Source organism: Triturus cristatus, chromosome 2_1 (assembly GCF_964204655.1).
Source record: "Triturus cristatus chromosome 2_1, aTriCri1.1, whole genome shotgun sequence".
NCBI classification, from domain to species: domain Eukaryota; kingdom Metazoa; phylum Chordata; class Amphibia; order Caudata; family Salamandridae; genus Triturus; species Triturus cristatus.
This window is the reverse complement of record NC_140581.1, coordinates 1,183,547,459-1,183,573,189: the sequence shown is the minus strand read 5'-3', so window position 1 is coordinate 1,183,573,189 and position 25,731 is coordinate 1,183,547,459. Positions and strand designations below refer to the sequence as shown.

Genomic DNA, 25,731 nt, shown 5'->3' with positions numbered 1-25,731 from the left:
CGCTCGGAGCTCAGCCTCCTGATGGCTACAGACAGTGGAGCGGAAGAAGACTCCGAGCCTCTCCCTGATCTCCTGAAGACTCGGGAGAAAGATGGTTCCGTGGACGGGGTCCGGCTCTCCGATGCCCTCACCCCGGAACAGCGCCAAGGCTGCCGGGACCTCCTGCTGCAGTTTGCTACCTTGTTTTCCCTCACCCCAGGGGTCACCCCCTGGTGCTTGCACGACGTGGACACTGGGGACAGTCCCCCTATCAGACACCGGGCGTACCGCGTACCAGATCGGGTACGGGCCTGCATCCAAGAGGAGGTATCAAAGATGCTCACGCTCGGGGTCATCGAGCCCTCGGACAGCCCCTGGGCCAGCCCGGTCGTGCTGGTCCCCAAAGCTGCTGCCCCCGGCACCACTCCTGAGCTCCGATTCTGCGTCGACTATCGGGGCTTGAATGCTGTCACCAGAACCGACGCTCATCCCATCCCCCGAGCGGATGAGCTGATCGACCGCATGGGGGCTGCCCGCTACCTCAGCATCTTCGACCTGACAGCGGGCTACTGGCAGATCAGTCTCACACCCCGGGCCCAAGAACGATCTGCCTTTTCTACCCCCGATGGCCACTACCACTTCAAAGTCATGCCCTTCGGCATGAAGAATGCCCCAGCTACCTTTCAGCGACTGGTGAACCAGGTCTTGGCGGGGCTCGAGGAGTTCAGCGCTGCCTACCTGGACGATATCGCTGTGTACAGCCGCCACTGGTCCGACCACCTCCACCACCTCCGAGAGGTCCTGCAGGCCCTCCAACGGGCCGGCCTCACAATCAAGGCCAGCAAGTGCCAAATTGGTCAGGGGTCCGTGACCTATCTCGGACACCAGGTGGGAAGCGGTCTGGTGGCCCCTCTGCAACTCAAAATCGCTGCCATCCATCGTGAGGGACTATGGCAGCATTGTGGGGCCCCTCACGGGACTCACATCCAAAAACCACCCGAAGAAGGTCAACTGGACCCCAGATTGTCAAGCGGCCTTCGAGAAGCTGAAAGCCGCCATGTGCACTGCCCCTGTGCTCCAGGCCCCCGACTACAGTCAGGAATTCATCGTACAAACGGATGCCTCCGACCATGGCATCGGGGCGGTCCTCTCCCAGCTGAACTCCGAGGGACTTGACCAACCGGTGGCCTTCATCAGCAGACGCCTCCTGGCCCGAGAACAGCGCTGGAGCACCATCGAGAGGGAGGCCTTCGCAGTGGTGTGGGCCCTCAAAAAGCTCCGGCCCTATCTCTTCGGTACCCACTTCCGGGTGCAAACAGATCATCGACCCCTGCAGTGGCTAATGCAGATGCGGGGGGAAAACCCCAAACTATTGCGTTGGTCCATCTCCCTGCAGGGGATGGACTTCACTGTGGAACATCGACCGGGCCAAGACCACGCCAACGCAGATGGCCTGTCACGCTTTTTCCGCCTCGACGAGGAGAGTCCCCAAGAGGATGGGTGACTCTCCCCGCCTTCAGCTGGGGGGGACGCATGTTGGACAGGCCACATGAAGGGCTTGCTCCCTCCCCGCATGACAGGGCCCGAGCCCCGGCCCTCCAGGTGTTACCCACAGAAACAACCCGCAGCCCTGCCTTGTGAACTATCATCCTGCCTGCTGGCGCTGCCGCGGCCTTCTGCATCCTCCATCCTCGTCGGGACCTGCTGGCGCTGCCGCGGACCGTTGTAACTACCACCTTCATTGGGACCTGCTGGCGCTGCCGCGGACCGTTGTAACTACCACCTTCGTTGGGACCTGCTGGCGCTGCCGCGGACCGTTGTAACCACCACCTTCATCGGGACCTGCTGGCGCTGCCGCGGACCGTGTAACGACCACCTTCACCGGGACCTGCTGGCGCTGCCGCGGCCCGTCCAGCTAGAACACCGAGCTCGAGGATTGTGAGCTATCCATCATATCATCGCATCTACCAGATTGGTAACAAGACTGTCCCGCTACCCCCTTTCCCAACCAAGAGACTAGAATCGAGGGGACCCCTGAGTCCTGACCTCCTTGTACCATTCTATCGTACCTAAAGATTGCTTATAAAGAACGTTAAAACTTATCTTCGTGTGGTGTACATCTGTGGGGGGGAAGTTACTCGTCTGTACGATCGCTGGAGACGGCTCTCCCCGGAGACCTCTCCCCTTGTCCTCGGCCGACCCTCCCGGTCCGTCTAACACTTAGTATATGGTTTGGTATCCCCCTGGAGACCAGCGTATATCTTTGCTACTTACCTGATTTCTTTTGAGTATTTCCATGAGTATTGTTGATATCTCCGAGTAGGAGCTATACCAATGTGTTAGTGACTGTATTGTGTAATAAATAGACTTATATTTATAAACACTGTGTGGTTCTTTTTCATCTAATGTACATTGTTAATTAAATGTGGTAAAACAAGCTGCTTTACAGACCTTCAAGATAAGTCTGAAGGCTGCTCTCCACAGCTACCAGTTTGAGAGCTTTCTATGGTTATCAAAGACCACTAAAATAATCGTAATGGTAGCTTGGATTAGTGCAAGGTGCATCACTCCTGTCGGTGAGCACCATATACTAAGTCAACCTCCTACGTTGGTGTGCAGCAATTGGAATTAAAGCCTGCACTGTTTTACCACTTAATCAAGTGGAGGTTAAATGAAAAACCATCACTAGCTAGGCACATATAAAATTCTTTATCTCTTTCTCCTTCCCTTCGCAGCCATAGTCACCGAGAGATTAATCAACCCCCAGCTGACCACCTTCAGGGAAGAGAACGCCATCCTCGACTCCTCCAAGTCCGGATTTCGCAGCAACCACAGCACCGAGACCACCCTCCACACCGCCACCGATGACATCCGCATGCTACTCGACTAGGGCCACACTGCGATCCTCGTCCTACTAGACCTCTCCGCAGCCTTCGACACCGTCTCACACTGCACTCTTGCAGCCAGACTTTATGACGCCAGTATACGAGGAACTGCCCTCGACTGGATCCGCTCCTTTCTTTCCGGCAGAACCCAAAGGATCAGACTCCTCTCCCTTCCTCTCCAAACCTACAGAGATCAACTGTGGAGTACCCCAAGGATCCTCGCTTAGCCCCACGCTTTTCAATATCTACATGGCCCCCCTCGCCGCCATCGTCAGACATCATGTGCTCAGTATAGTATCTAATGCCGACAACACCTAGCTCATCCTCTCACGAAGAACCCCGAAGACAGCAGACTCCACTTCCAAGAAGGAATGAAAGACATTGCAGCCTGGATGAGTGGCAGTTGCCTAAAACTGAACTCAGAGAAGACAGAGGTCCTCGTCCTTGGACCCTCTCCCACTGCGTGGGACAGCTCCTGGTGGCCCCCTGCCCTTGGAAACCCACCCATCCCAACAGACCAGGCCTGGAACCTTGGCATCATTCTAGACTCCTCCCTCACTATGACCCGCCAGACCAACGCCGTCAACTGCCTCTGCATTCTCTGCAAAACCTTCATGTGGATCCCCCCCCAAATGCAGAAAGACCATCACCCACGTCCTTATAACCAGCAGGCTGGACTACTGTAACGCCCTCTAAGCTGAAATCAACAAAACCCTGCTACAAAATTTCCAAACCATCCAGAACACTGCAGCCAAACTCGTCCTCGGAACGACACGAGCACATGACCCAGAACCTACGAGACCTCCACTGGCTCCCCATCGAGAACAGAGTAACATGCAAGCTACTCACCCACGCCTACAAATCCCTCCACAACATCGGACCCAAATACCTCAACGAAAGAGTCTCCGTCCACGTTCCCAAAAGGAACCTCCGCTCTGCCGACCTCGCCCTGGCAGAGACCCCAAGCATCCGCAGAACCAGAGCAGGCGGTAGAGCTTTCTCCTACGTCGCAGCAAAGACCTGGAACGAGCTCCCAGTCAACATCAGCTGCTCCCCCACTCTGCACACCTTCAGGAATAACCTCAACACCTGGCTCTTCGACTGATCCAGAGCTGCATCCCCCACCCCAGCGCCTTGAGACCCTCACAGGTTAGTAGCACGCTTTATAAACCCCTGATTGATTGATTGAAGTAAGTTCTACTGAATGTTTTGTATTGGTTATCAAGGATCTTAGCAAAACCCTTTCTCCAGTCTTTGGAATTTTAGGATCACTAGGGTAGGTAAGTGCACTACACCTAACTACACCCAGTACCATATCTCAAGTTGGCGAGTCCAGTGGGACTCAACCCTCTAGATATAGTGGTCTTAAGTACCAGGAACCTAGGACCTGAGGTGTGGCTAGAAAACTTAAGACTGGCAGCAACCCTATCAAAGAGCAGCTCTTAGAGATGCGCCAGCAGGATGACCTCCAAAATCTTGATAGGTCAGATAGGCAGGACAACTTGGGTAGGGGCGGTCATGTTCCAGAAGAGGAACCAGGGGTGTCCAACACCCATGACTCTGCTTCTGAGCATGTCCAGGAGGAGTCTGAAGACCCCTTACTGGAGAACTCTAGTCCCCAAGGGAATAGTTCTAGTGACACAGAGGGTAGTCCTGGAGGTAGGACCCCCTTTATTCCTCTTTGGATGGTACAAAGAGTTCAGGGGAGGCCCAGGTCTTCCTCAGTTACTTCAACCGCAACTGCCACTTCAATAGGGACCTCCATCTCTAGCAAGAGGGAGGACTCCTTAGAAAGGGAATACCACCTACTCAAACACGAGAGAGCCAAACTCATGATCAAGAAAGAGAAGTTGGCCTTAAATAAGGAGAACCTGGAAGTCCAGGGAGCTAGGAAAAATTTGGGATAAGAATCTCATGGTGGCAGCACTAGTGAACCTAGGGTTATAGAACACTCCTTTGACTCTAGGAACTTGAGCACAATAGTTCCTCCTTACCAGGGCATGTAAAGGGCAAAAGGTTCCTCAGGGACAGTCGGAAGCAATCCTGTGGCTCTCCTTTGCTACTAAAGGTAGAGACAAACTCTTGACAGTAAGGGAAGGCGATGCAGATAATTACAAAGTATTGAAGAATGCGTTCATAGACGGGCTTGGGTTAACCACTGAGCAATACATAGTTAAGCTGAGACACACCCAGAAAGCATACACTTGAGACTGGGTAGATTTTACTGATAGTGCTATTAAGGCTCTGGAACGCTGGCTTCATGGGAGTATATGTATGTATGTAAAAATAAATGCCCATTTGAAGATGCTCACAACAGCATACAAACAATACCCCACATAGGGTATAGTAAATACCTTAATCATATAACTCTTGAGCCTAAAATACCTTTTCCAAGGTAATTTAAACTGCATGACCTGTATAACAGGGCTTAGATAAACAATTTAGCATAAATTAAACACTGGAACACTGTCAACAGAGTCCAGCACCTCTGCACCCAGCAGAATAACCTAGAAAACCACTTATTGTGGAATATAAATTCTGTAATCCCAACAACCTGGAATTAAAAAACACTAGGTATCAATAACCTTTGAATGAAGCAAAACACTACCCTGGATGTACCAGTTGACATACAACATAACTCAGTCATGTAGATACCTCTCTACACAAGATCAACACAAAACTCAAGTGGACTTGTCAGATCAGCCAGCTCTGAATTCCCTTTAGGCCAAGTCAGCCTGTTTACCAAATAAATATTCACCATCAAAGGGCATATCGTTGAGGCTCCCCTGCACAGGCTCTGAAAATCCAGACTGACGCAGCCATGCATGCCTGTGCAAAGCAGCCGACTGAGCCATAGCTCTACCCACAGACTCTGTGGTGTCCATACTACATTTGATAGTGAATCTTGCTGCCGCCCGGCCATCTTGCGTTACAACAAACAAATGATGGACGGAATGCTGACAATGCAGACATTCTCCCCCAGTCAAGAGATATGGGTTAAATCCATCGTTCTTTTGCCCACTACACCACCCCAGTTTAGACATGGCCATATGCAAATCAGTCTTGACCCTGTGCCTCATGGGAACAGTCCAGCCCGAACTGCCAAGCCATGTCTTCCCTGGACCGGAATCAAGCATCCTGGGACCGGTTTCTGGCTATCAGCCGTCATCAGCCAGGATAGCTTGACTCCAGTGGCGTAGTGCATTCAAGGACCGGCTGGACAACAACGCACACAACTGCAAGGAACTCTTCAACATCGTGAAAGAGCTCTCCAACCCCAACGCCGGAAACAACGACATCACCCCATCGCAAGACCTCTGCAACTCCCTCGCCTCCTACTTCCACAACAAGATCGCGGACATACACAACAGCTTCAGCATTCAACCGACGCACGCCACGACCACAGCAACGCCGCCCACCACCACCCCCGCGCCTGGACTCCGACCACCACCGAAGACACCATCCGCATGATGAACTCCGTCCACTCCGGATCTCCGACCGACCCCTGCCCTCACCACGTCTTCAACAAGGCCGACGCTGTCATCGCACCCCACCTGCGGGACATTATCAACACCTCCTTCAACACCGCCACCTTCCCTGAGAGCTGGAAGCACGCCGAACTCAGCGCTCTACTCAAGAAACCTACAGCGGACCCCACCGAACTCAAGAACTACTGCCCCATCTCACTCCTCCCGTTTCCTGCAAAAGTCATCGAGAAGACCGTCAACAGACAGCTTGCCGCCTTCCTCGAGACTAATGGATCCCTCGACCCCTCACAGTCTGGCTTCCGAGCCAACCACAGCACCGAGACCGCCCTCATCGCCGCCACCGACGACATCCGGGCCCTGATGGAGAACGGAGAAACAGCGGCCCTCATCCTCCTAGACCTCTCCGCGGCATTCGACACTGTCTGCCACCGCACCCTAGTGCAGCGCCTCAGCAATGTCGGAATCCAGGAGAAGGCACTGGAATGGATTGTCTCCTTCCTCGACGGAAGAACACAGAGAGTCCGCCTACCACCGTACAAGTCAGAGGCCACCGAAGTCATCTGCGGCGTCCCTCAAGGATCCTCGCTGAGCCCCACCCTCTTCAACGTCTACATGAACCCCCTCGCGGCCATCGCACGCCAGCACACCTTAAACATCATCTCCTACGCTGACGACACCCAGCTGATCCTCTCCCTGACCAACGACCCCGCCGCCGCCAGAGCCAACCTACACGGAGGGATGAAAGATGTAGCCGAGTGGATGACGACCAGCCGCCTGAAACTGAACTCAGACAAGACGGAGGTCCTCATCTTGGGCCCCTCGCCCTCCGCCTGGGACGACTCCTGGTGGCCCCCCGCCCTGGGCACCGCACCCAAACCGACGGACCATGCACGCAACCTGGGCTTCATCCTGGACTCCTCCCTCTCCATGACCAGACAAGTCAATGCCGTCTCCTCGTCATGCTTCAACATCCTGCGCATGCTACGGAAGATCTTCTGGTGGATCCCCACGGAGACCAGGAAGACAGTCACCCAGGCCCTCGTCACCAGCCGACTGGACTACGGCAACGCCCTCTACGCCGGAACCACCGCCAAGCTCCAGAAGAGACTCCAGCGGATCCAGAACGCCTCAGCCAGACTCATCCTCAACATCCCACGAAACAGCCACATCTCTGGACACCTGAGGAACCTGCACTGGCTCCCCGTCAACAAAAGAATCACCTTCCGTCTCCTCACCCACGCACACAAAGCCCTACACCATCAAGGCCCGAGCTACCTCAACAACCGAATCAACTTCTACGCTCCCAAACGCCACCTCCGATCAGCCAGCCACGCCCTCGCCGCCGTCCCCCGCATCCGAAGAGCGACTACAGGAGGAAGGTCCTTCTCCTACCTGGCCGCCAAGACCTGGAACTCCCTCCCGACTGACCTGCGCTTGACCCAAGACCATCTCTCCTTCAGGAAGAAGCTCAAGACCTGGCTGTTCGAGCAGTAGCGGCACCCCCCCCCCAAGCACCTTGAGACCCTACGGGTGAGTAGTGCGCTATATAAATGTCATTGATTGATTGATTGATTGATTGAGCATGGGTCCCACGTCTGGGAATACCCATCCCACTTAGGGCGAAAAGCGTTACAACAAACAAATGATGGACGGAATGCTGACAATGCAGACATTCTCCCCCAGTCAAGAGATCTGGGTTAAATCCATCGTTCTTTTGCCCACTACACCACCCCAGTTTAGACATGGCCATATGCAAATCAGTCTTGACCCTGTGCCTCATGGGAACAGTCCAGCCCGAACTGCCAAGCCATGTCTTCCCTGGACCGGAATCAAGCATCCTAGGACCGGTTTCTGGCTATCAGCTGTCATCAGCCAGGATAGCTTGACTCCAGTGGCGTAGTGAGCACGGGTCCCACGTCTGGGAATACCCATCCCACTTAGGGCGAAAAGCGTTACAACAAACAAATGATGGACGGAATGCTGACAATGCAGACATTCTCCCCCAGTCAAGAGATCTGGGTTAAATCCATCGTTCTTTTGCCCACTACACCACCCCAGTTTAGACATGGCCATATGCAAATCAGTCTTGACCCTGTGCCAGTCATGGGAACAGTCCAGCCCGAACTGCCAAGCCATCTTGCATCACCTGCAATAACTCATTCCTGCCTTCCTCTGATAGAGAAGGCAGCCTCTGCACCACGGGATCCCATAAGGCATGCCAAAACCTACCTATAACACAAGTAGTGTCAAGAGATCTCAAAGCCGAACTTACAGAAGAAAATACATTTCTACCACAACTCTCTAACCATCTGGATTCATTGCCTGATGGAACTAAAGGAAGGGCATTAGGGGCCGAAGAAGCTGTAGCAGCTTGAAACACCAGTCATTTTGTAGAAGGATGACACAGGATACAATGAGGGAGGGTCTCCCGGGGCAGGAAGATACCTATGACCTATAGCTCGGTCAACTGGAGCACTTGACACATGCTTTGCCGAAGCATCCAAAAGAAGATCAAACAGAGACTCATTAAAAGGGAATACGGGTTCCACCCCATTTTCGCCTTGAAGAATATTCACCAAGAGATCTGCTGATAACTCCACTAAGGTAAATTGAAAATCCAACACCACAGCTGCCCATTTCAATACTTCAGCCAACAAGGAACTTTCCCCCATTGCCAAACCAGGTGGGGAAAGTAAATCTGAAACTGGGGAGGCCTCTAATGCACTAACTTCCCCCTGTTCAGTCAGCCAATTCCCAATCACAGGAGGATAAAGAACATTATGCAAAGGGTTTCCACCCTCAACAATCTCCCATTCAGTTTCTAAATTGGGCATTCCCATAGACGAGGGCTGAAAAACACCAGAGGGAGAACCAAAAGAACCCGGCCATGCCGGCACCACGCCCTACACCCGCCGATGCTACTGCGCCATCATGTCGATGTCGGAAATAGGAATAGGATCGATGTCTACTGCCGACATCGCCAGCTGACTGGGCACCGAAGCGTCGGAGTTGGCGACTTCAATGGCTGAATGGATGCCGAAGGGGTGAAGCCCAAAGGCTTGTGCACCGGCACCATCTCAAATCCGACAAATAATTCAGAGACCCCAACTGTCATCTGAGGCGAACCCGTCTGTGAATACCCAGCCAAGGTATCGACTGCCTCCTTGGGGCCAGAGGGAGATGAAAGCCCAAAAACCTTTTGCAGGGAAAAATAATATTCCTGCATTTGGGCTAGGGTCGCCGCGGCTCCAGGATACTTAGGAAGGTGAGGGAAAGACACTTGTAAGTAATTCTCAACCAACAGTTGGGGGACGGCATCAGACATACGTTTTGATCGCTGGGTTCTCAGAGCCTTCTCGGACGTTGACGGAGGCAACCCCTCAACCGAACAACTCCTGGACTGGTCTCTGGACTTCAGTGAAGGGTGCCAATGCCGCGATTTCTCAGAAATGTGCGCCACCAGGAGTTTCATACAGCACTCTTTTAATGCCTTCGGACAAAGGCGCTGGCAAGAACCACACTCCTCAGAGTTATGGTGTTCTCCGAAGCACCATAAACATACAGTAGTGATCCTTGATCGACGTCTGTCTATCATAAATTCCGCAGGGTTTAAACCCAGAACAACGTCTGTAAATAGCACACTGTTCTCTCAACGAGACGTTGAGATGGGCCTGAAAAAACAGTCCTTAACCGCTCCGGGTCTGTGCTGCAAGTGCAGAAAAGAAGGACCTGATGTCAGCACATCGACGAGGGAGTTATATGGACTTCGTCGACGTCACACCCGGCGGATGACGTTGATACATAGTTATGTGGCGCCAACTGCCAGCGCACGGACGTGCTGTGGTAAAAACATTCCAGATCAAGTCTCGCACCTAGGGGAGGATTCTAAAGTAAGGAATCTGTGGCTAGATGTAGCTATCAAATGTGTTTTTGTTTTCAGAAAATCAAATCCTGTTCTGGGAGTTTGTTTTCAGAAAACAGGATATCACGTAACTAATGTGTGTCTATGTTTTACAAAGTGGAACATCCCTAAAAGCATCAACGACCAAAATATGCAACTTTCATGTGTACATTTACCAAAAAGAATTAAGGGCATGATTTAAGGTTTGGTGGGTGGCCTGTGGTTCATCAGGGTGGAGGGAACATGACGTCCATTACCTTGACCAACTACTACCAGCCAAATTTAGAGATCATTGTCGGCCCAGCGGTGATCTATATACATTAAGAGGAGTTACCTGTCAGCAATAAGGGGGCTATATGGAGACAGGGATTTGTTTCTAGGAAAGGCCAACAAATATTCTGTATTCGAAATCCAGTAAGGTTATGGAAGACTGGTCTCTGGTGGCTGGGGCGTCAGGATCACCACTAGGGAATGTCAAGGGGGGAGACTTTCAGGTCATGAGTGGAGCTTAGCTTTATACAGATTCAACATTCCTTAGGATGGTCCCTAGCAACTTTCTGTGGGGAAACAGCATTTACAACGCTGTCTCCACAATGCATTGCCATTACAACGCGGTAGTTACAATGACAGCGTTGTTAGTATGCAATACCATTACATTGCAAGTCATTACAACGACTTGCAGTAGGGGGCGCGCTGTTACTGGATTTAAAATCCAACACCTTCCCTGCTGTTGCGCAAACTGGAGTAGGAATAGTAAATAATACTACTCCTAAGTCCAGCGCGCCCCCTACTGCAAGTCGTTGTAATGACTTGCGATGTAATGGTATTGCGTACTAACTACGCGGTCGTTGGTAACAACCGCGTTGTAATGGCATGCAATCAAATCACATGCGTTGTAAGGAGCTATATTCCTTTCTGTGTTTCACTGTTTTTTTTTTTGCTATTGCTTTAGTTTGTTCACCCTTGGTGAGTCTCTCACCTTTGTTGTCATGTTTTCCTTCTCGGTTCACTGACCTTCTTGCCTGAAAGCTGAATTCTCTCAGGATTACAATTTGATTTTGTCTGATTTGCCTCTGAATTTTAATTTGGTAATGCTTGTTGTGTTTGTTCTCCTGCGTTCTCTTTGAATTCCAAATTCACTTTTGGTCTTGAATTCCACTGTTAATGTTACCAGATTCTTTTGATTGTGGCTTAGGTTCCCTATGGTCCGGTTTTACAAATCTGGTAAAAATTACCACCAACACCTTATTTTCTAAGATAATTCCAAAGTTTATGAATCAAAGCAAAACCATCCTTGTTTTTCATATCTTCAATATAAGTCTTTGCTTCACCTTTAAAAATACTATAGTGAATCCCCTGAAGTACAAGACATGTGTGCATGGTAAGATGGCAACATTCCAGCTGTCTTTTTTCTCTTTGACTCCCAGGTTCCCTCCCCCCTAGGGTTTAATTCTGAAATTCGTGCTCACTCACGCACAGGTGGATCTACATTCTAGGGCCTGGGGTGGATTGTCTTCAAGACTTCTGCAGTTCCTCTAAAGGTACCAAAGGTTTAGTGGGCGGCCACCCAAAGTGAACTTTGTTTTGAAAAACAAATAACTTATTACCTTCACCTGAGTATGTGGGTCATTATTTGTCTTTATAGTGGTCAGCTCTGCCAAGTTTGAGAGTACTTAGTGAGGCAGCTGGAGCAAGATTTCTCCAGTACTCCATCACATCTGTCTCTAAACCCGTAACTCTTCTAAACGTACTACAGCGGAACTATTTTACTGTGATGTGTGTCTTTTGTACAGTAGCATTTTGTTCTGTACATTGAGGTTCCCAAGGATTACATAAGTATTAAGGTGGTGAAATCACAATCGCACATTTTCTAAGCTTATAATAACTTTTTTGCTGTGTAGCCTCTATGGGGTGATTAAAAAAGTCCTCTACAACAAAACATGATTGTACCTTCAAACTACACCATCACAATTAGAAAAATATGTGTTGATTGCTGGGCTGAGTGCTGACTTGTAGCTATAGAGAAAGGGGATAGGAAAATATGCCACTGCATTGGTATTATCACAATATATGTAATTAACAGTTTACCTAATTGGATAAAAATAGGTGTGGATAGTATGCTGTTCTTAATTCCTTTGAAACTCAAAAGGCTATCTTCCAAATCACAACAAATGTGCCATAAGTTCACTGAAAGCCATGGAACATCAGGTTTGGCTGGACGTGCCTAAAAAAGAAAAATTAATTATTCGTATAATCTTGACAATTCACATTTTTACAATTTTAGTTTGAATGTTGAACAAAACCTGAAAACACAAACAATAAATAATTACTCACCATAGTACCTCTGATATTGTTAGGAGGTAGACTCCATCAATTTACCAACTTGAGGGGACCTCAGGGTAGGAGGTTGGCTCAGTTTATGGTGTACACCTATTGGTGGGGCACTGTGAACTGAGTCCAGGCACATCTTAGTGATACTTGGTCCCTGATTAACCAAAGCTCTCAAGGGTTAGCTGGGGTGAGCAGCTAAGGCTTATTCAGGAGGGTGTAAAGCAGGTACATTACCACATAGTCGGTCAGTGAAGCTTACAAAAAAGAAAGAACCACACCAGTGTTGGAAAAAGACTTCTGTATTTATTAAACACAACACTAATAGCTAGACCCCCTGATGCCAGGTTGCAAAGGTGTTACACCGGGTCAAACATCCAAAGGACCCCGAGGAAACCAGTTGGATCTAGGAAGGTTGGACAGTTTCCCCACCCATGGATAACTATGGAACCAGGATACCTACACCAGGGAGCCCATGTGCATAGGTAAAATTTGGTGTCGGAACCGCCCATTGACATCTATGGAGCATCTTGGAAGTCCGGCGACTACAGCGTCTCGTGGACCAGGTCGGTGGAGACCAAAAATTTATTCTGGTCGAGAAGTGCCTGAAAGCAGAGGGGACAGAGTCCAAACCACCCAGAGTTGTCCAGGAGGAGCAGGAACACAATGTCACCCCTTATTAGAGGTATTTGCTGTAGTATGCAGTTCTTGATGTGGCAGCTGTGGAGCCCAGGTGACTATGCAGGTGCACAAGAGCCATCCAAGAGCTGTCCCACGAAGGTTGAAAAATGCAGGATGGTCAATGGCCGGCAGGACCACCGACAAGACTTGGTAAACACAACAGTCGAGTTGCAGGAAATAATGCTTTGTTGTGGACCAGCAAGGTCTGTGGGACTAACCCAGCAAGGTTAAGTCAGGGCCGGCCCTCAGCACGCAAGAGAGCCAGCAGGAATCGATGGAGACCCCAGGATGACCCTCTGGTAGCAGGCACAGGGAGTTGCAAGGAGGCCTCAGCAGCACATAGAAGGTGGATATTGACGTTGGAGGAGACAGGGAGAACGACACCCTTGGAGCAGCTTGAAGATATTCAGTCAGGTGACTTGACAAGCCTTGGCAACGACAAACAGAGGGATGTGGTTCAGGTCGGCTGGAGAGAGATAGCAGTCTCCCAAGTTGCACGGAAGACTAGTCAGACCTCTGGGGAACCAACAAACCACCACCTCTGTTGCAGAGCTGGGAGTTGTCCATGGGACAGCAGAATCAGCAGACCAGTCGTCAGCAACGTTGAGGTGCCTGCGGGTGCAGAGGAGTGACTACACTACAGAGAGATTCCTTCTTGCTTGGATGAATGGAGAGTCATGGTAGTCTCAGGAGGAGGCACGGCTTAGAGTTGCAGAAAAATGGAAGAGCATGGAAACAAAGTTGCAGTAGGAATCTTCTACCAGTAGCACTCTAGTCTTGGTTCCTGGCTCGATCCAGCAGCAGAGTCCAGTATCCAACAGCAAAAGTGTCTTCAGACATGTATTAACGAACAAGTTACTTACCTTGGGTAATTATATAACGAAGGTAAGTGTGAGAAGTTGGCCTGGTATATGCTGGTCACTAGTTAAAGTGACCACCTTGCACCAGTACAATTCGACTCTTATGGTAGATAGGTTTAAGACAACCTTTTAAAGAAAGCTATCCTAGTGGTAGCTGTGGAGAGCATCCATCAGGCTAAGTCTCAGAGGAATGTAAAGCAGCTTGTTTTACCTTATAATCTCCTGAATTACTAAATGAAAGGACACCACACAGGTATATATATAAAATATATATGTATTTATTACTAGACACACTACTAATCTCTTTATGAGATTAGAAGTCAGGAACATATGCACAAATCAACGTTTCACAACAAGTTAAGCACAAATATGGCTGGGGCCCTAGGGGCGTACCAGACCATATACTAAAAAAGAGGTTTAAGAATATCGACTTGAGAAGGGACAAGGCCTAGGGCCTTCAGAAGTGCTGGGGCCTCACTAATCCACCCAAGGCAGGTAAGTAAAGGATCCACGGGAGACGCATGCAGTGTGAGAACACAGCCACGGATCCCAATAGACGTCAATGGAGCAAGTCGCGGTTGGAATTTTAAAGTTTTAGGATACTTCGGGAGAGTTTACAAGCAAGTCACTTACAGGGTAAGTAGTTCTAGAGCCAACACACACAGGAGCACCGTAGTGCTGGAGTTACCTCACCCAGGGAAGCCGGGTGCATAGGTGTCTTTTGGTGTCAGGTCGCGGCGTTGTTTTCAATGGGAGCCAAAGAAGACTTGCTGCTTGTGAAGACAGAAGAAGTGTCCGGTGGAATCCAAGGCTGGATTCAGAAGAAAGAAGACCTGAAAGCAGAGGAGACAGTGTTCAAAGTCACTTGCCAGTGACCCGGGGCCAGGAAGCTGGATGCCCACAGTAGTCGGGTGATTTCAGGTGATCACGGGTGTCTTGACTCTTCAGCTGCGAAGTCCAGGAGGTGTCAACGACGACCAGGAGCTGGATTCGGCGTGTCCCACGAAGTCTACAGCTTACTGTGGTGTCGGCGGCCCGGTCGGAGCCAACAAGCCTTGGTAACACCAAGTCTCCTGGAAAGTGTAAAAAGTCAGCGGTGCAGACCAGCAAGGTCTGAGGGACTCACCCAGCGAGGGTAAGTCAGGGCAGGCCTAGGGCAACCAGGGGAGCCCTTTGGTTCTGTAGAAAAGTCTTCAGGGGACCCACAAGCCAACCGGCAACGGATCGCGAAGCCGCCTCGTGAGGATTCACTTCACAGGAGCCCACGGTCACTCGGGACGAGGTAGGCTCTGATCTTCAGTGGAAATCCTGCTGGAGGCTTGGACCCCACGAGGTCCAATGCACAAGTTCGTAGAACGTCGTGAAGGGATTGCACTCGACAATTGTGCACGGTACCCGGGTATTGCTGTTCCTCGTCACTCGTGGGGTCCACTTGCCTCAGCTTTGCTGGGGACTCACGATGGCCTTGGAGAAGTCAGGAAATCCACTTCCGGGGCTGCAGGGACTTCGGACTCCGGCGGGAGTGGGAAAGTTTGCGACCGTTGTTTCAAAGTTTTGGTGCCTGCCAAGCAGGGGAGTCACTCCTTGACTCCAAGGGAGATTCTTCAGTCTTCCAGAGGTAGTGGAACGTCGAAGGTCCAGGATTCTTCTTCAGAGCATCGTCCTGGGATATCTAGTTTGCAATGGAAACGATTCCCTAACTTATACTAAAAGAAAGGGAGGGACTAGCTCTATGACCCCACCTATGGGAGGGTCATGGGAGTGGGTGGCTACACCCACTTCCCTTTGTCCAGTTTCATGCCAGAGCAGGGGCAGGTAGCCCCTGAACCGGTTTGAGCTGGCATATGCATAGAGGAGCCTACTGCTCCCCCAGTGCAGGACTTCAAAGCACTCTAGGAGTGCACCCACCCAGCCCCAATACACTAAATCCTGTCTGGGTGGTGGTTACACCTCCCTTTGACAGGATGCCTACTGCGAGTTTCGGTCAGCAGCAGGAGGGCAGCCCAGTGTCTGTGCTGGTGGCATCCATTTTGTGATGCCAGGGCTCTTTCAGGATTCTACCGTGTTTCCACAGTAGGTACATGTCTATCCCTCTAGAAGGGTGGGATCATACTCCCACACCAGTTGCAAGTATGGGAGGCAAGTGAAGGGAGGAAAACTTAGAGGACCCGCCTCCACGCTAAACACGGAAGTCACTGCGGCTGGGAAACCAGAATGGTCATTATGGACCGTGATGTCTAAAATGCGCGGCCATCTTGTAAGGACCGGGGCATGCTACGGTATTGACTATGGAGGGCTCCAAAATATTTATTTTATACTCATCACCTTAATGGTGGCAAGCGGGAAAGTAATGAGAGCTGACTGCGTAGAATGGGTGGGTTGGAACTTGACAAAGTTAAAATAGTTTCGGGTCAGGTACGGTGGAGCCTTGAATAAACTATGGCGGCCATTATTAAAATGTGGTAGCAGTGGCCAGAAGCTAGCTTCAGATGTAGGTATTCAGTAAAGAGGGCCCCAACATTTAATAGTTTTAGACAACATCCACTAAATTGGCGCACGGGGAAAATAATAAGAGTTGATGGGGTGTGATGGGAGTCATGAACCAAAAATAGGTGGGAATAATTACTTGGTCAAGTGTTACTGCCGGTACGGCTTAGGATGACAGCAGCGGCCATCATTGAAAGGTTGTCACAGTGGCCAGGATTTAGGGCTGAGGATGTGGGGTAATGCCTCATGTGTGTACTGGGCTCGATGTACTGGTGCCCGATACCAAAGTGAGAGATCCCATTCTAAACACCAATGTAGTCTTTCGCTGATTTCAAGGGTGTATGGACTCTTTTGTAGATGTTAAATAAGCTTTGTTGGTCTTTCATGCCTGATTTATACATCCGATTCTGAAGAAATAAGTGATTGTCATAAGTATTGCAAGAATATAAGAAATATACCTGTCACTGAACTTTATTAGAGGCAAGAATTAATCACATTTGAACAATATCCAAAACCAGAAGGCTGTTCTAATTTTTAGGTCGAGCGTAGACAGAGCTTGTGCAGTCGCTTAGCGACCTGTTGCGTAAGCTTTAGCAGTTGAACTCCTCCCATTGCTGCCAGATGGTTTTTTATTTGGCTCTGTTAATGTCCTTCACAAAAACTTGTCTGCCAATGGGTAATTCTCCCTTCATGTCCCTAAATTTCGTTTCCGTTTTGGCCGGATGCAGCACAGCTTAAGTACTATATTGTTTCACCTTAGGTGTTTATGTCTTCATTTGGGGACTTCTTTTCTTCTTACTGTGTTTCCGTGGCTCAGCCCCATACATGCTTTACGTCAGATGCGCTTTCCATTTTTACAAATGATTTAAAAAACAAGCAAACCTCTTTCTTACTAGACTTGTACAAAGTTGATAAATGACAAGGAATTCAGTGGATTGATTTTGAGGACAACAGGGCAGCACACGCTTATGGATGCTAATTACAAAGTTCACTCTAGTGGCGATCACTTTAATTTTGTGGGTGTAGCCTGTGTGACATTCAGGTGACGTCACTATCAAAGACGGTTGGCTGGCTAATGGCACGGAGGAGAGACGCCATTGATTCTCTCCTTCCCCAACCCTTGTGTTCTCTTGTTGGCCAGTCAATAAATTAAGAGGGTGTCTGACACCCTTGGGTAAAGTTCGCACTATATAAAAAAACGGGGATTAGCTGAGGCGGCGACCTCGCACTCACTACAGGCTGCAGAGGCTTTTGATGCACCCCTGTAGATGCTCGTAACACAGATTAGCAACAAGTTGTCTTGCTTTGTGTTAGAAATGGGATCTCTGGTTGGCTAAGGCTTGCGCCAAAGCCAGGCAGAGACCACCACTCTGGTCAGGGCCAGGGAGTTACACGCCAACGATAACCCCTGCTCACCCCCTTGGTAGCTTGGCACGAGCAGTCAGGCTTATCCCGGTGGCGATGTATAAAGCATTTGCACAACACACACAACAACATACTAGGCACACCACAAAATGAACTCCAAACAAGGTTATATCAAAAATAGCCTTTGTATTATCATAAAACACATTAGATGGTAATCACACAATATACACTGTGCCAACTGGCACTGGGCAATATTTACAGGGATTATATACATGACAGGGCCACGTGGGCCACTGTCAGAATCATCACTTAGTAAAGATAATAAATGTAGACATATAATCAACGTAGCACACAACCAGTAATTACTGGCACACTATACTCAGCATCATCCTGTAACATAAAGCATATCATGTAAAGTATCATATCAGGCGAGAATTACATTCTGCACCCACCTCACCAGCATAAACACATTATGCAATCATCTCACAAGTCTAAACACATTAAACCCTAACCTCCTAAGTATAACTCACCTTAGGGGCGTAAATCACACAGTGAAACATAATCTCCCTAGCATAAACCATGATATGCAAAAACAACTTCATAATCATAAACCACATTTAGAGGTATAACACAGGGTGCGTAATCATACCACATACATCACATTTCCTAGCACCACATCACATTAGGGCCTGGTGCCCTAGAAATCTAACAATCCCCCTGGCCAACTGGCCATCTCCAAAGGGGCTCAAATGCCCTCTGTCCAAAAGTCAGGGCGCGCTGCCTGTGCAGCAAGAGCCAAGGGTGTGCCACGGCGCAAACCTAAACGTAGCAGCTGCCCACTACTTGCTGGGCAGCTGGGTAAGTATGGGGCAAAGGAGTGCATCTCGCTCCTAACTTCACAAGACATGCCCCCAAAGAACTGTGTGCCTAAATGGTGCAGCTGCCCCCTACTTGCTGGGCAGCTGGGAAATAATGGTGAAGGCTTGGCACCTCTGTGCCACTTCGGTGCCTCTCAGGGACTCTCTCGAATAACTGTGCAACAAGTTGCAGCTGGGGATAGAAAAAATGGGCCCTGGCACAACTGTGACCTCTGGGCCTTGCTGGGGCTCTTAAAACCATATTGCCCCTGTTGGAGCCACGCACGGGCTCTGAGAATAATCATGTCCCCAACGTTGGAGCCACCTAGGCTCTGGAAATTAATATGCCCCCAAATGTTGGAGCCATCTAGGCTCTAAGAACAAACTTGCCCACGTGTTGGAGCCACTCAGGGCTCTGAAATAATTATGCCAATCGCTAGAGCCACACGGGGCTCTGTAAACCACTCTACCCCCTCTATAGGGATAGATGTGCCTTGTTGGAGCGTCCCGCTGTCAATTGGGGCCGCTCGGAAATTAACACAAAAAGGGACCACCCCGAGCCCTCTCCTTACCGGACTCCTGGCGTGTGGTGTCTTCCATGAGGCGGGGGCTGGTACCAACAATGTGCCTAGGGCCCCGGTGCCACAACCTCCACACTGCGGGGCTCTCTATTTCACTGCTGACGCCTGCGGGGCTCTCCCTCCTTACGGGAGCCCCGCCTCACTTCTGCACCATGCTCCTCCTCGGGACCGGGACTTGTAGATGGAGCCTGCGAGGCTCCGGGCGGATCTCGGGCGGCGACCGGGACTTCCTTTCCTCAAGCAGAAGTCCTGCCCCACTCCAGGCGTCTGGCCGCCTGACTTCAGGTTTTGCCGCGGGCTGCGGCGGTGAGTTTTCCTCGGCGGCAAGAGGGGTAGGCTCGCAATCAAAAATATAAAGCGGGGTGGGCACCCGCTAAAAGGTAAATACCGCGGGGTGGGCACCCGCTAGTAAAATAAAATATGAAGGCCGCAATTGCGGGGTGGGCATCCGCTACTCCCAGCAATATCGGGGGAATCCCTATGCTGGGGAGTCCCTCAGGGCAAGATGCAGCTCAGCGCTGCCAAGCTCCAGGGCTCCTCCTCAGCTGGGCAATTAAAGGATAGCGCTTCCAGGCGCTAGATGAAGCCAAAGTCCTGGGGCAAGGAGAATAAAGCAAATGGTCCCAAAAGTCCTGGAGGCATCAAGGGGGCAATGTAGGGCCCAGGGGCCAGCACACAGGGTCCTCCAGCAGGGAGGCAGCCCCCATGGCGGTCCCTCCTGGGCCCGACCAGCAGCAAGCCCCCCTCTGTCAGGATCCAAGAGCAGAACATTTTCATGGGGTCAGAGCCCCTTCTTTTATACAGCATTTTCCTTTGTCTCAAAGTGTAGGGCATGGGGGAACCAGATACAACTGGTTCAGGGGAGCTGTTGAACACTTTGTTTTGCTCAGCTCCTCTCTCCCTTTCACAGGACAGGCCAGGGATATCAGACTCACCACAGGAGGTGGAGCCAGCATTGTGGAGAGAAGGCACAGCCCTATTCAGGTCCCAGGTGCAACTCCTCTCTCCCATCTACATGCAGATCTCCCTATTCACCACTGGGCTGACTCACCCTGGCTCCCGGAATTCCCCAGCCCTCTCAGCTCCTGTCAATCACAAGCCAGACATGCAATTCACATCAGGCAGGCAGACACACAGCACACAGAAATGCCAGCTTCTAAAAGTGGTATTTCTCATATAGTCATAACGGATCTGTGCATACCTTGCGCAGCATTCATTCTCACGATTTCATACATACTAAACTCGACCCTGCACTACCCTCATACCAAGAATTACCATGGACACACATATCCTCCATGCATTCCTATGGGAGGGCAGGCCAATCTCACCACACGCACTCAGAAAGCACACACACTTTACACTGGGCCACAGTTCTAAAGTGCCCAGAGGCCTGAAACCACTACCACCATGTCAGAGCTTAAGGCACCAAGTTCAGGGGTGAACCTGCCAAAAAGGGCCAAGTCAAACACTTTGCTATTACATTTACATCACAGGGTGCTTGCATGATAAATCTTGCAAATCGAGGTTGCCACCCTCTATGAGATTAAGAGCTATATAAATGCACGCCATAACATCATAGGGACTTAAGCATCGTATCCCTACCAGAAAAAGCCAGAAGAATAGGCTGGCATCCGGTCCCATTGATTGATGACGCTGACCAAGAAGCAAAAAAGTAATCTCCTTTTCACCCTGGTAGACGTGAATTACATAATCGGAGGGAAAAAGCCACCACAGGAAAACATGCCGCTTGAGAGGCATGCAGACCCGAGTGCGAACCAGGCTGCAGTGCTGATTTCCTCCACAGAATCTCGGGCTTGCGTTATTTATATGTAAACATTTAGTATACACAACTGCGCTACACAGTGCTTGACTTTCTTGACTTCCCTGCAATAGCGCTCATGGCCCGGGCTTTGGCTGTCCAAGGGAGGAATCACCCATGGCCGATTGGCCCTCCCACTAGCCTGCTACTATGCTCAGCATGAGAGTCATAGTGGGCCCCGCAATTTGTAGAGGACACTAATAATAATAACAGTGACATAAGGTCAATTTTCTTGTGCTGTTTCTATATCTATATCTATGTGTTGCCTAGGCACATTCATCATAAAGCAGCTTAGAGTTAATCAAAGCACTCCTTGTAACATGCAGATTTCAGATTTGCATTGTGTGTAGATCACTCAGTGGGTTGCATGTTTTGTCACAGAGATCCCTTTGTTACTTTCAGTTAGTAAGTCACAATCCTTCTGGCATGCTGCAGTGAGCTATGAGCCGGAATCAAGAAGCTACATGCAAACTATAAGGCACCCGTTTAGAACTTTGTGTTTTTGTATAATCTCTTTTTATTCCAAGGTTGCTAAAAATTAATAATAGGAATAGGCAGAAAACAACTACATAACATTCTAAATCCTGACTTTGTTTTTTCTAGACCCAGTGCCTTTAACACAAAATCTACCAGTAGGGTGATATGTGACTGCTACACCTTGTAACCCTCATTGGTTGAAGAACAAGTTACTTACCTTTGGTAACGATGAGAGACATAGATTAGTTATGGATTTCTCACCTTAGAATTACCCCCAAGTGTCAGACTGGATCCAGAGAATTTTCCTTCAGCAGTACCCATGCGCGTCAGTAGGTGGCGTCGTTCGACTCCTCATTCGTCGTTGGTGTCGTGGTCGCCGGAATGACGTTGCAGTATCTACTTAGACGCCGCATCTGTCTGCTGATGTCAGTTCTTTACACAACATTCCATACCAGAAGTGCAGAGCCATGCAAGACGCTGACAACTGGTGCACAAAACTAGGGCCCTGAAGGGAAGTACCTTACTCTAGAAGTCAGTTCGCAGAATGGGGAGGATGGGTGGGGTGGTCAGGAATCCATAATTAATCTATGTCTCTTAAAGATATATCATTACCTAAGGTAAGTAACTTGTTCATCTGAAAGAGACAATTAGTTATGGATTCCTCACCTTAAAATAGATACCCCAGCAATACCAACCCTGGAGGTGGGTCTGCGAACCAAGTTCACACCAGGATGTCCTGGAGAACTGAACAGCCAAAGAAGCTGTCTCTCCGGACTTGGCTGTCCAGTTAGTAGTGTTTAGTAAACGTGTGCAAGGAAGCTCACGTAGCTGCCTGGCAGATGTCATGAAGGAGGACCCCACGTCCTAAAGCAGTAGTGGCTATCGTCACCCCGCCGGAATGGGCGCGCAACCCTAATGGTGGTTCCTTTTTCGTTAAGGACTAGCAGATTTTGATGCAAAGAACGAAACATCGGGAGATGGTTCATTTTTGCAAGGTCCGACCTTTCTTGGTGCCCACATAGCCAACAAAGAGCTGGTCATCCAACCGGAATTGTTTTGTGCGATCCAGATAGAAAGAAAGTGCACGTTTTGGAACCAGACGGTGGAGCCTCTCTGCCTCCTTGGAAGGATACGGTGCGGAAAGAAGGTGGGCAAAGTGATGGTCTGTCCTATGTAGAAAGAGGTAACCACTTTGGGAAGGAAAGAAGGCCTAGTGCGAAGGACAACCTTGTCCGGATGAACAGCCAGGAAAGGAGGTTTAGAAGAAAGAGCCTGAATCTCACGCGAATGACTTGGGCCCAGTCGCGCTTGATCTTCTTCAGCAGTCTGGGTAGAAGTGGTATAGACGGAAAGGTGCATAGAAGACCGCAACTCCACTTGCGAAGAAAAGCGTCGCCAAGCAAGTGCCGCATTGGAAATTCCAATGCGCAGGACTGCTGAAATTGCGCGTTCTCTTCGGTGGTGAATATATCTAACCAAGGCTCTTCCCACCGCTCAAAGAGACCTTGCACCACCACCGAGTAAAGACGTCATTCGTGATCCATCATGCAGCGGCTTTAATTCAAACAAGGGAACCCATAAGGTGGGAAGGACCTTGGGTATCAGTTAGTTATAGAGAACAAAAGGTCCTACAGCAAAACAATAGAATGCCGATAAATAAAGACTAGAATCAGCGCTATATTAATGATGTCCAGCCGGACAACTGATTTAATGAATCAAAACAATTTCTAAAAGTTAAACGCACAGTAATAGAGTGGGACACAGTCCTGTGTCCTAAGCAAACACAAAACAATTACAATTGGACACACAGATTTCAGGCACAAAAGAAGTAGCTTATAGCCAATACAGATGATAAGGGCAAGCTTTCAAAAGAAACAGTAATTGCACTTGTTTTAACACATTGGTTTAACGTGCACACTGTTTAAACAAGTTGACGACGTTTCAATCCGTTACTTAATGCTAGGATCCATCATGCACTGGTGGCTGAGTTTGTCCGCCCTGGCGTTCAGAGAACCTGCCAGGTGTTGAACCACCAGGGACATGCCCTGATGTTCTAGCCACTTACAGAGACGAAATGCCTCCTGACATGGGGTCCACGAACTTACCCGCCCTGTTTGTTGCAGTACCACATGGCAGTGGTGTTGTCTGTGAACACCTGCACTACTGTCCCCTTGACAGAAGGAAAGAATGCCTTCAGTGCAAGACGGATCCCCTGCAGCTCCAGAAGGTTGATGTGGAGCCCGGACTCTACCGGAGACCTGAGCCATCTGATCTCTGCCTCTCCTATATGGCCACCCCACCCTAGAAGTGATGCATCTGTCACCACTGTGAACTCTGGTTGGGGAAGGGAGAGGGACCTGCTGTTGACCCAATCCTGGTCTGTTAGCCACCACTGCAATTGATGTGCAGTGCCCTTCGAAATTTGGATGCAATCGGAAAGATTCCCCTGATGCTGTGCCCACTGGAACTTCAGGTCCCACTGAAGAGCCGACATATGCCAAATGCCATAGTCCACCAACAGGATACCAGAGGCCATGAGACCCAGTAGACTCAGGGTCATTTTGATCGTAAGCAGGGATAGAGGCTGAAGGATCGGAATCATAGCCCGAATATCCCGGAGTCGCAGCTTGGGAGGATAAGCCCGAAACTGTGCTGTGTCCAGAACCGCTCCGATGAAAACGAGCTTCTGAGTGTGACTTCGGCATGTTGATGGTGAACCCCAGCAAATGCAGGAGGTCGGCCATAGTCTGGAGGTGGGAGACGACAGCCAGGGGCTAACCCGCCTCCAACAGCCAGTCGTCAAGATAGGGTGAGACTGAAACCACAGATGAGTTGCGACCACCGCCATCACTTTCGTGAACACCCGAGGCGCAGTGGTATGGCCAAATGGGAGCACAGTAAACTGAAAATGCTCCTGGCCTACTGTGAACCGTAGGTAACGCCTAAGGGCCGACAGGAGGGGAATGTGAAAATAAACATCCTGCAAGTCCAACGCTACCACCCAGTCTCCAGGGTCGAGGGCAAAAAGGACCTGAGCCAGTGTCAACATTTTAAACTTCTCCTTCCGGAGGAAGCGGTTGACGTTCCTGAGATCCAAGATAGGACGCAGGCCTTTGTCCTTTTTGGGCACCAGAAAGTAGGGGGAATAACAACCACGACCTGCTTCTGGGGCAGGAACTCCCTCAATGGCTCCCTTGGCCAGGAGAGACATAACTTCCTGTTGGAGAAGGGCCAAGTTATCCTCCGACATGCGATGGAATTGAGGAGGCATGTATGGAGGGGAAGTCTCGAAGGGGAGGGTGTTGAGCCAGTGGGGGAGGTGATGGCGTATCCTGCCGCCCACTGACGAATGGTGGCCCTGAAAGGCCGCAGTAGACTGCTACAGAGGGGGCGCTTGTGGACTGGCCCGTCTGCTGGCCCCCAGACCCACGACGGTGGGATCCACGTCCCCGTCCGTGCAGAGGTTGGACAGGCCTGTGGCTCTGGGCGGAACGTGGGGGAGCACCCCTTCCGTAGCCACAAAAGGGGCAAAAAGCAGACTGCATTGGGCGTGAGGTGGAAGCGAGGCCGAAGGACCTGGCCATAGCCCTGGAGTCCTTAAAGAGCTCAAGCACATTGTCTGCCTTGTCGCCAAACAAGCGACGGACATCAAAGGGCATGTCCAAAAGTATAGCTTGGACATCACCCGAAAAGCCAGTGGACCTCAACCAGGCATAGCGTCTCAGTGCTACTTACGTTGAAGTCGTCCTGCCTAGTGAGTCGGCGGTGTCCAGCCCACATCTTATGGTGAACTTCACTGCGTCTCTCTCTTCGACAACTGCACAAGAGAGCACGGCCTGGGCCTCCTCCGGGCACTGTGGCAGCACCTGCACGATTGAATCCCACACCGAGTGGGAGTAACGGCCCAAGAGACATGCAGTGTTCACCAACTGCAGTCCTAAGCTGGAGGAAGAAAACATCTTCTTCCCAAGGTGGTCCAGCTTCTTGGATTCCCTATCAGGTGGTGCGGTAGGGAATCTGCCC

The 25,731-nt window shown here is 50.2% G+C and overlaps 1 protein-coding gene across 2 annotated transcripts in view; it reads right to left on the bottom strand.

The window, feature by feature from the left end:
• The window catches only part of DNAH6 (dynein axonemal heavy chain 6), a 2,458,578-nt gene that overhangs the window by 430,484 nt on the left and 2,002,363 nt on the right, over positions 1-25,731 (bottom strand). For both annotated transcript variants that reach the window (XM_085636629.1, XM_085636630.1), the window contains one exon: positions 12,342-12,477. In XM_085636629.1, coding sequence (XP_085492755.1) covers positions 12,342-12,477 — 136 coding nt within the window. The remainder of the gene's footprint in view (positions 1-12,341; positions 12,478-25,731) is intronic.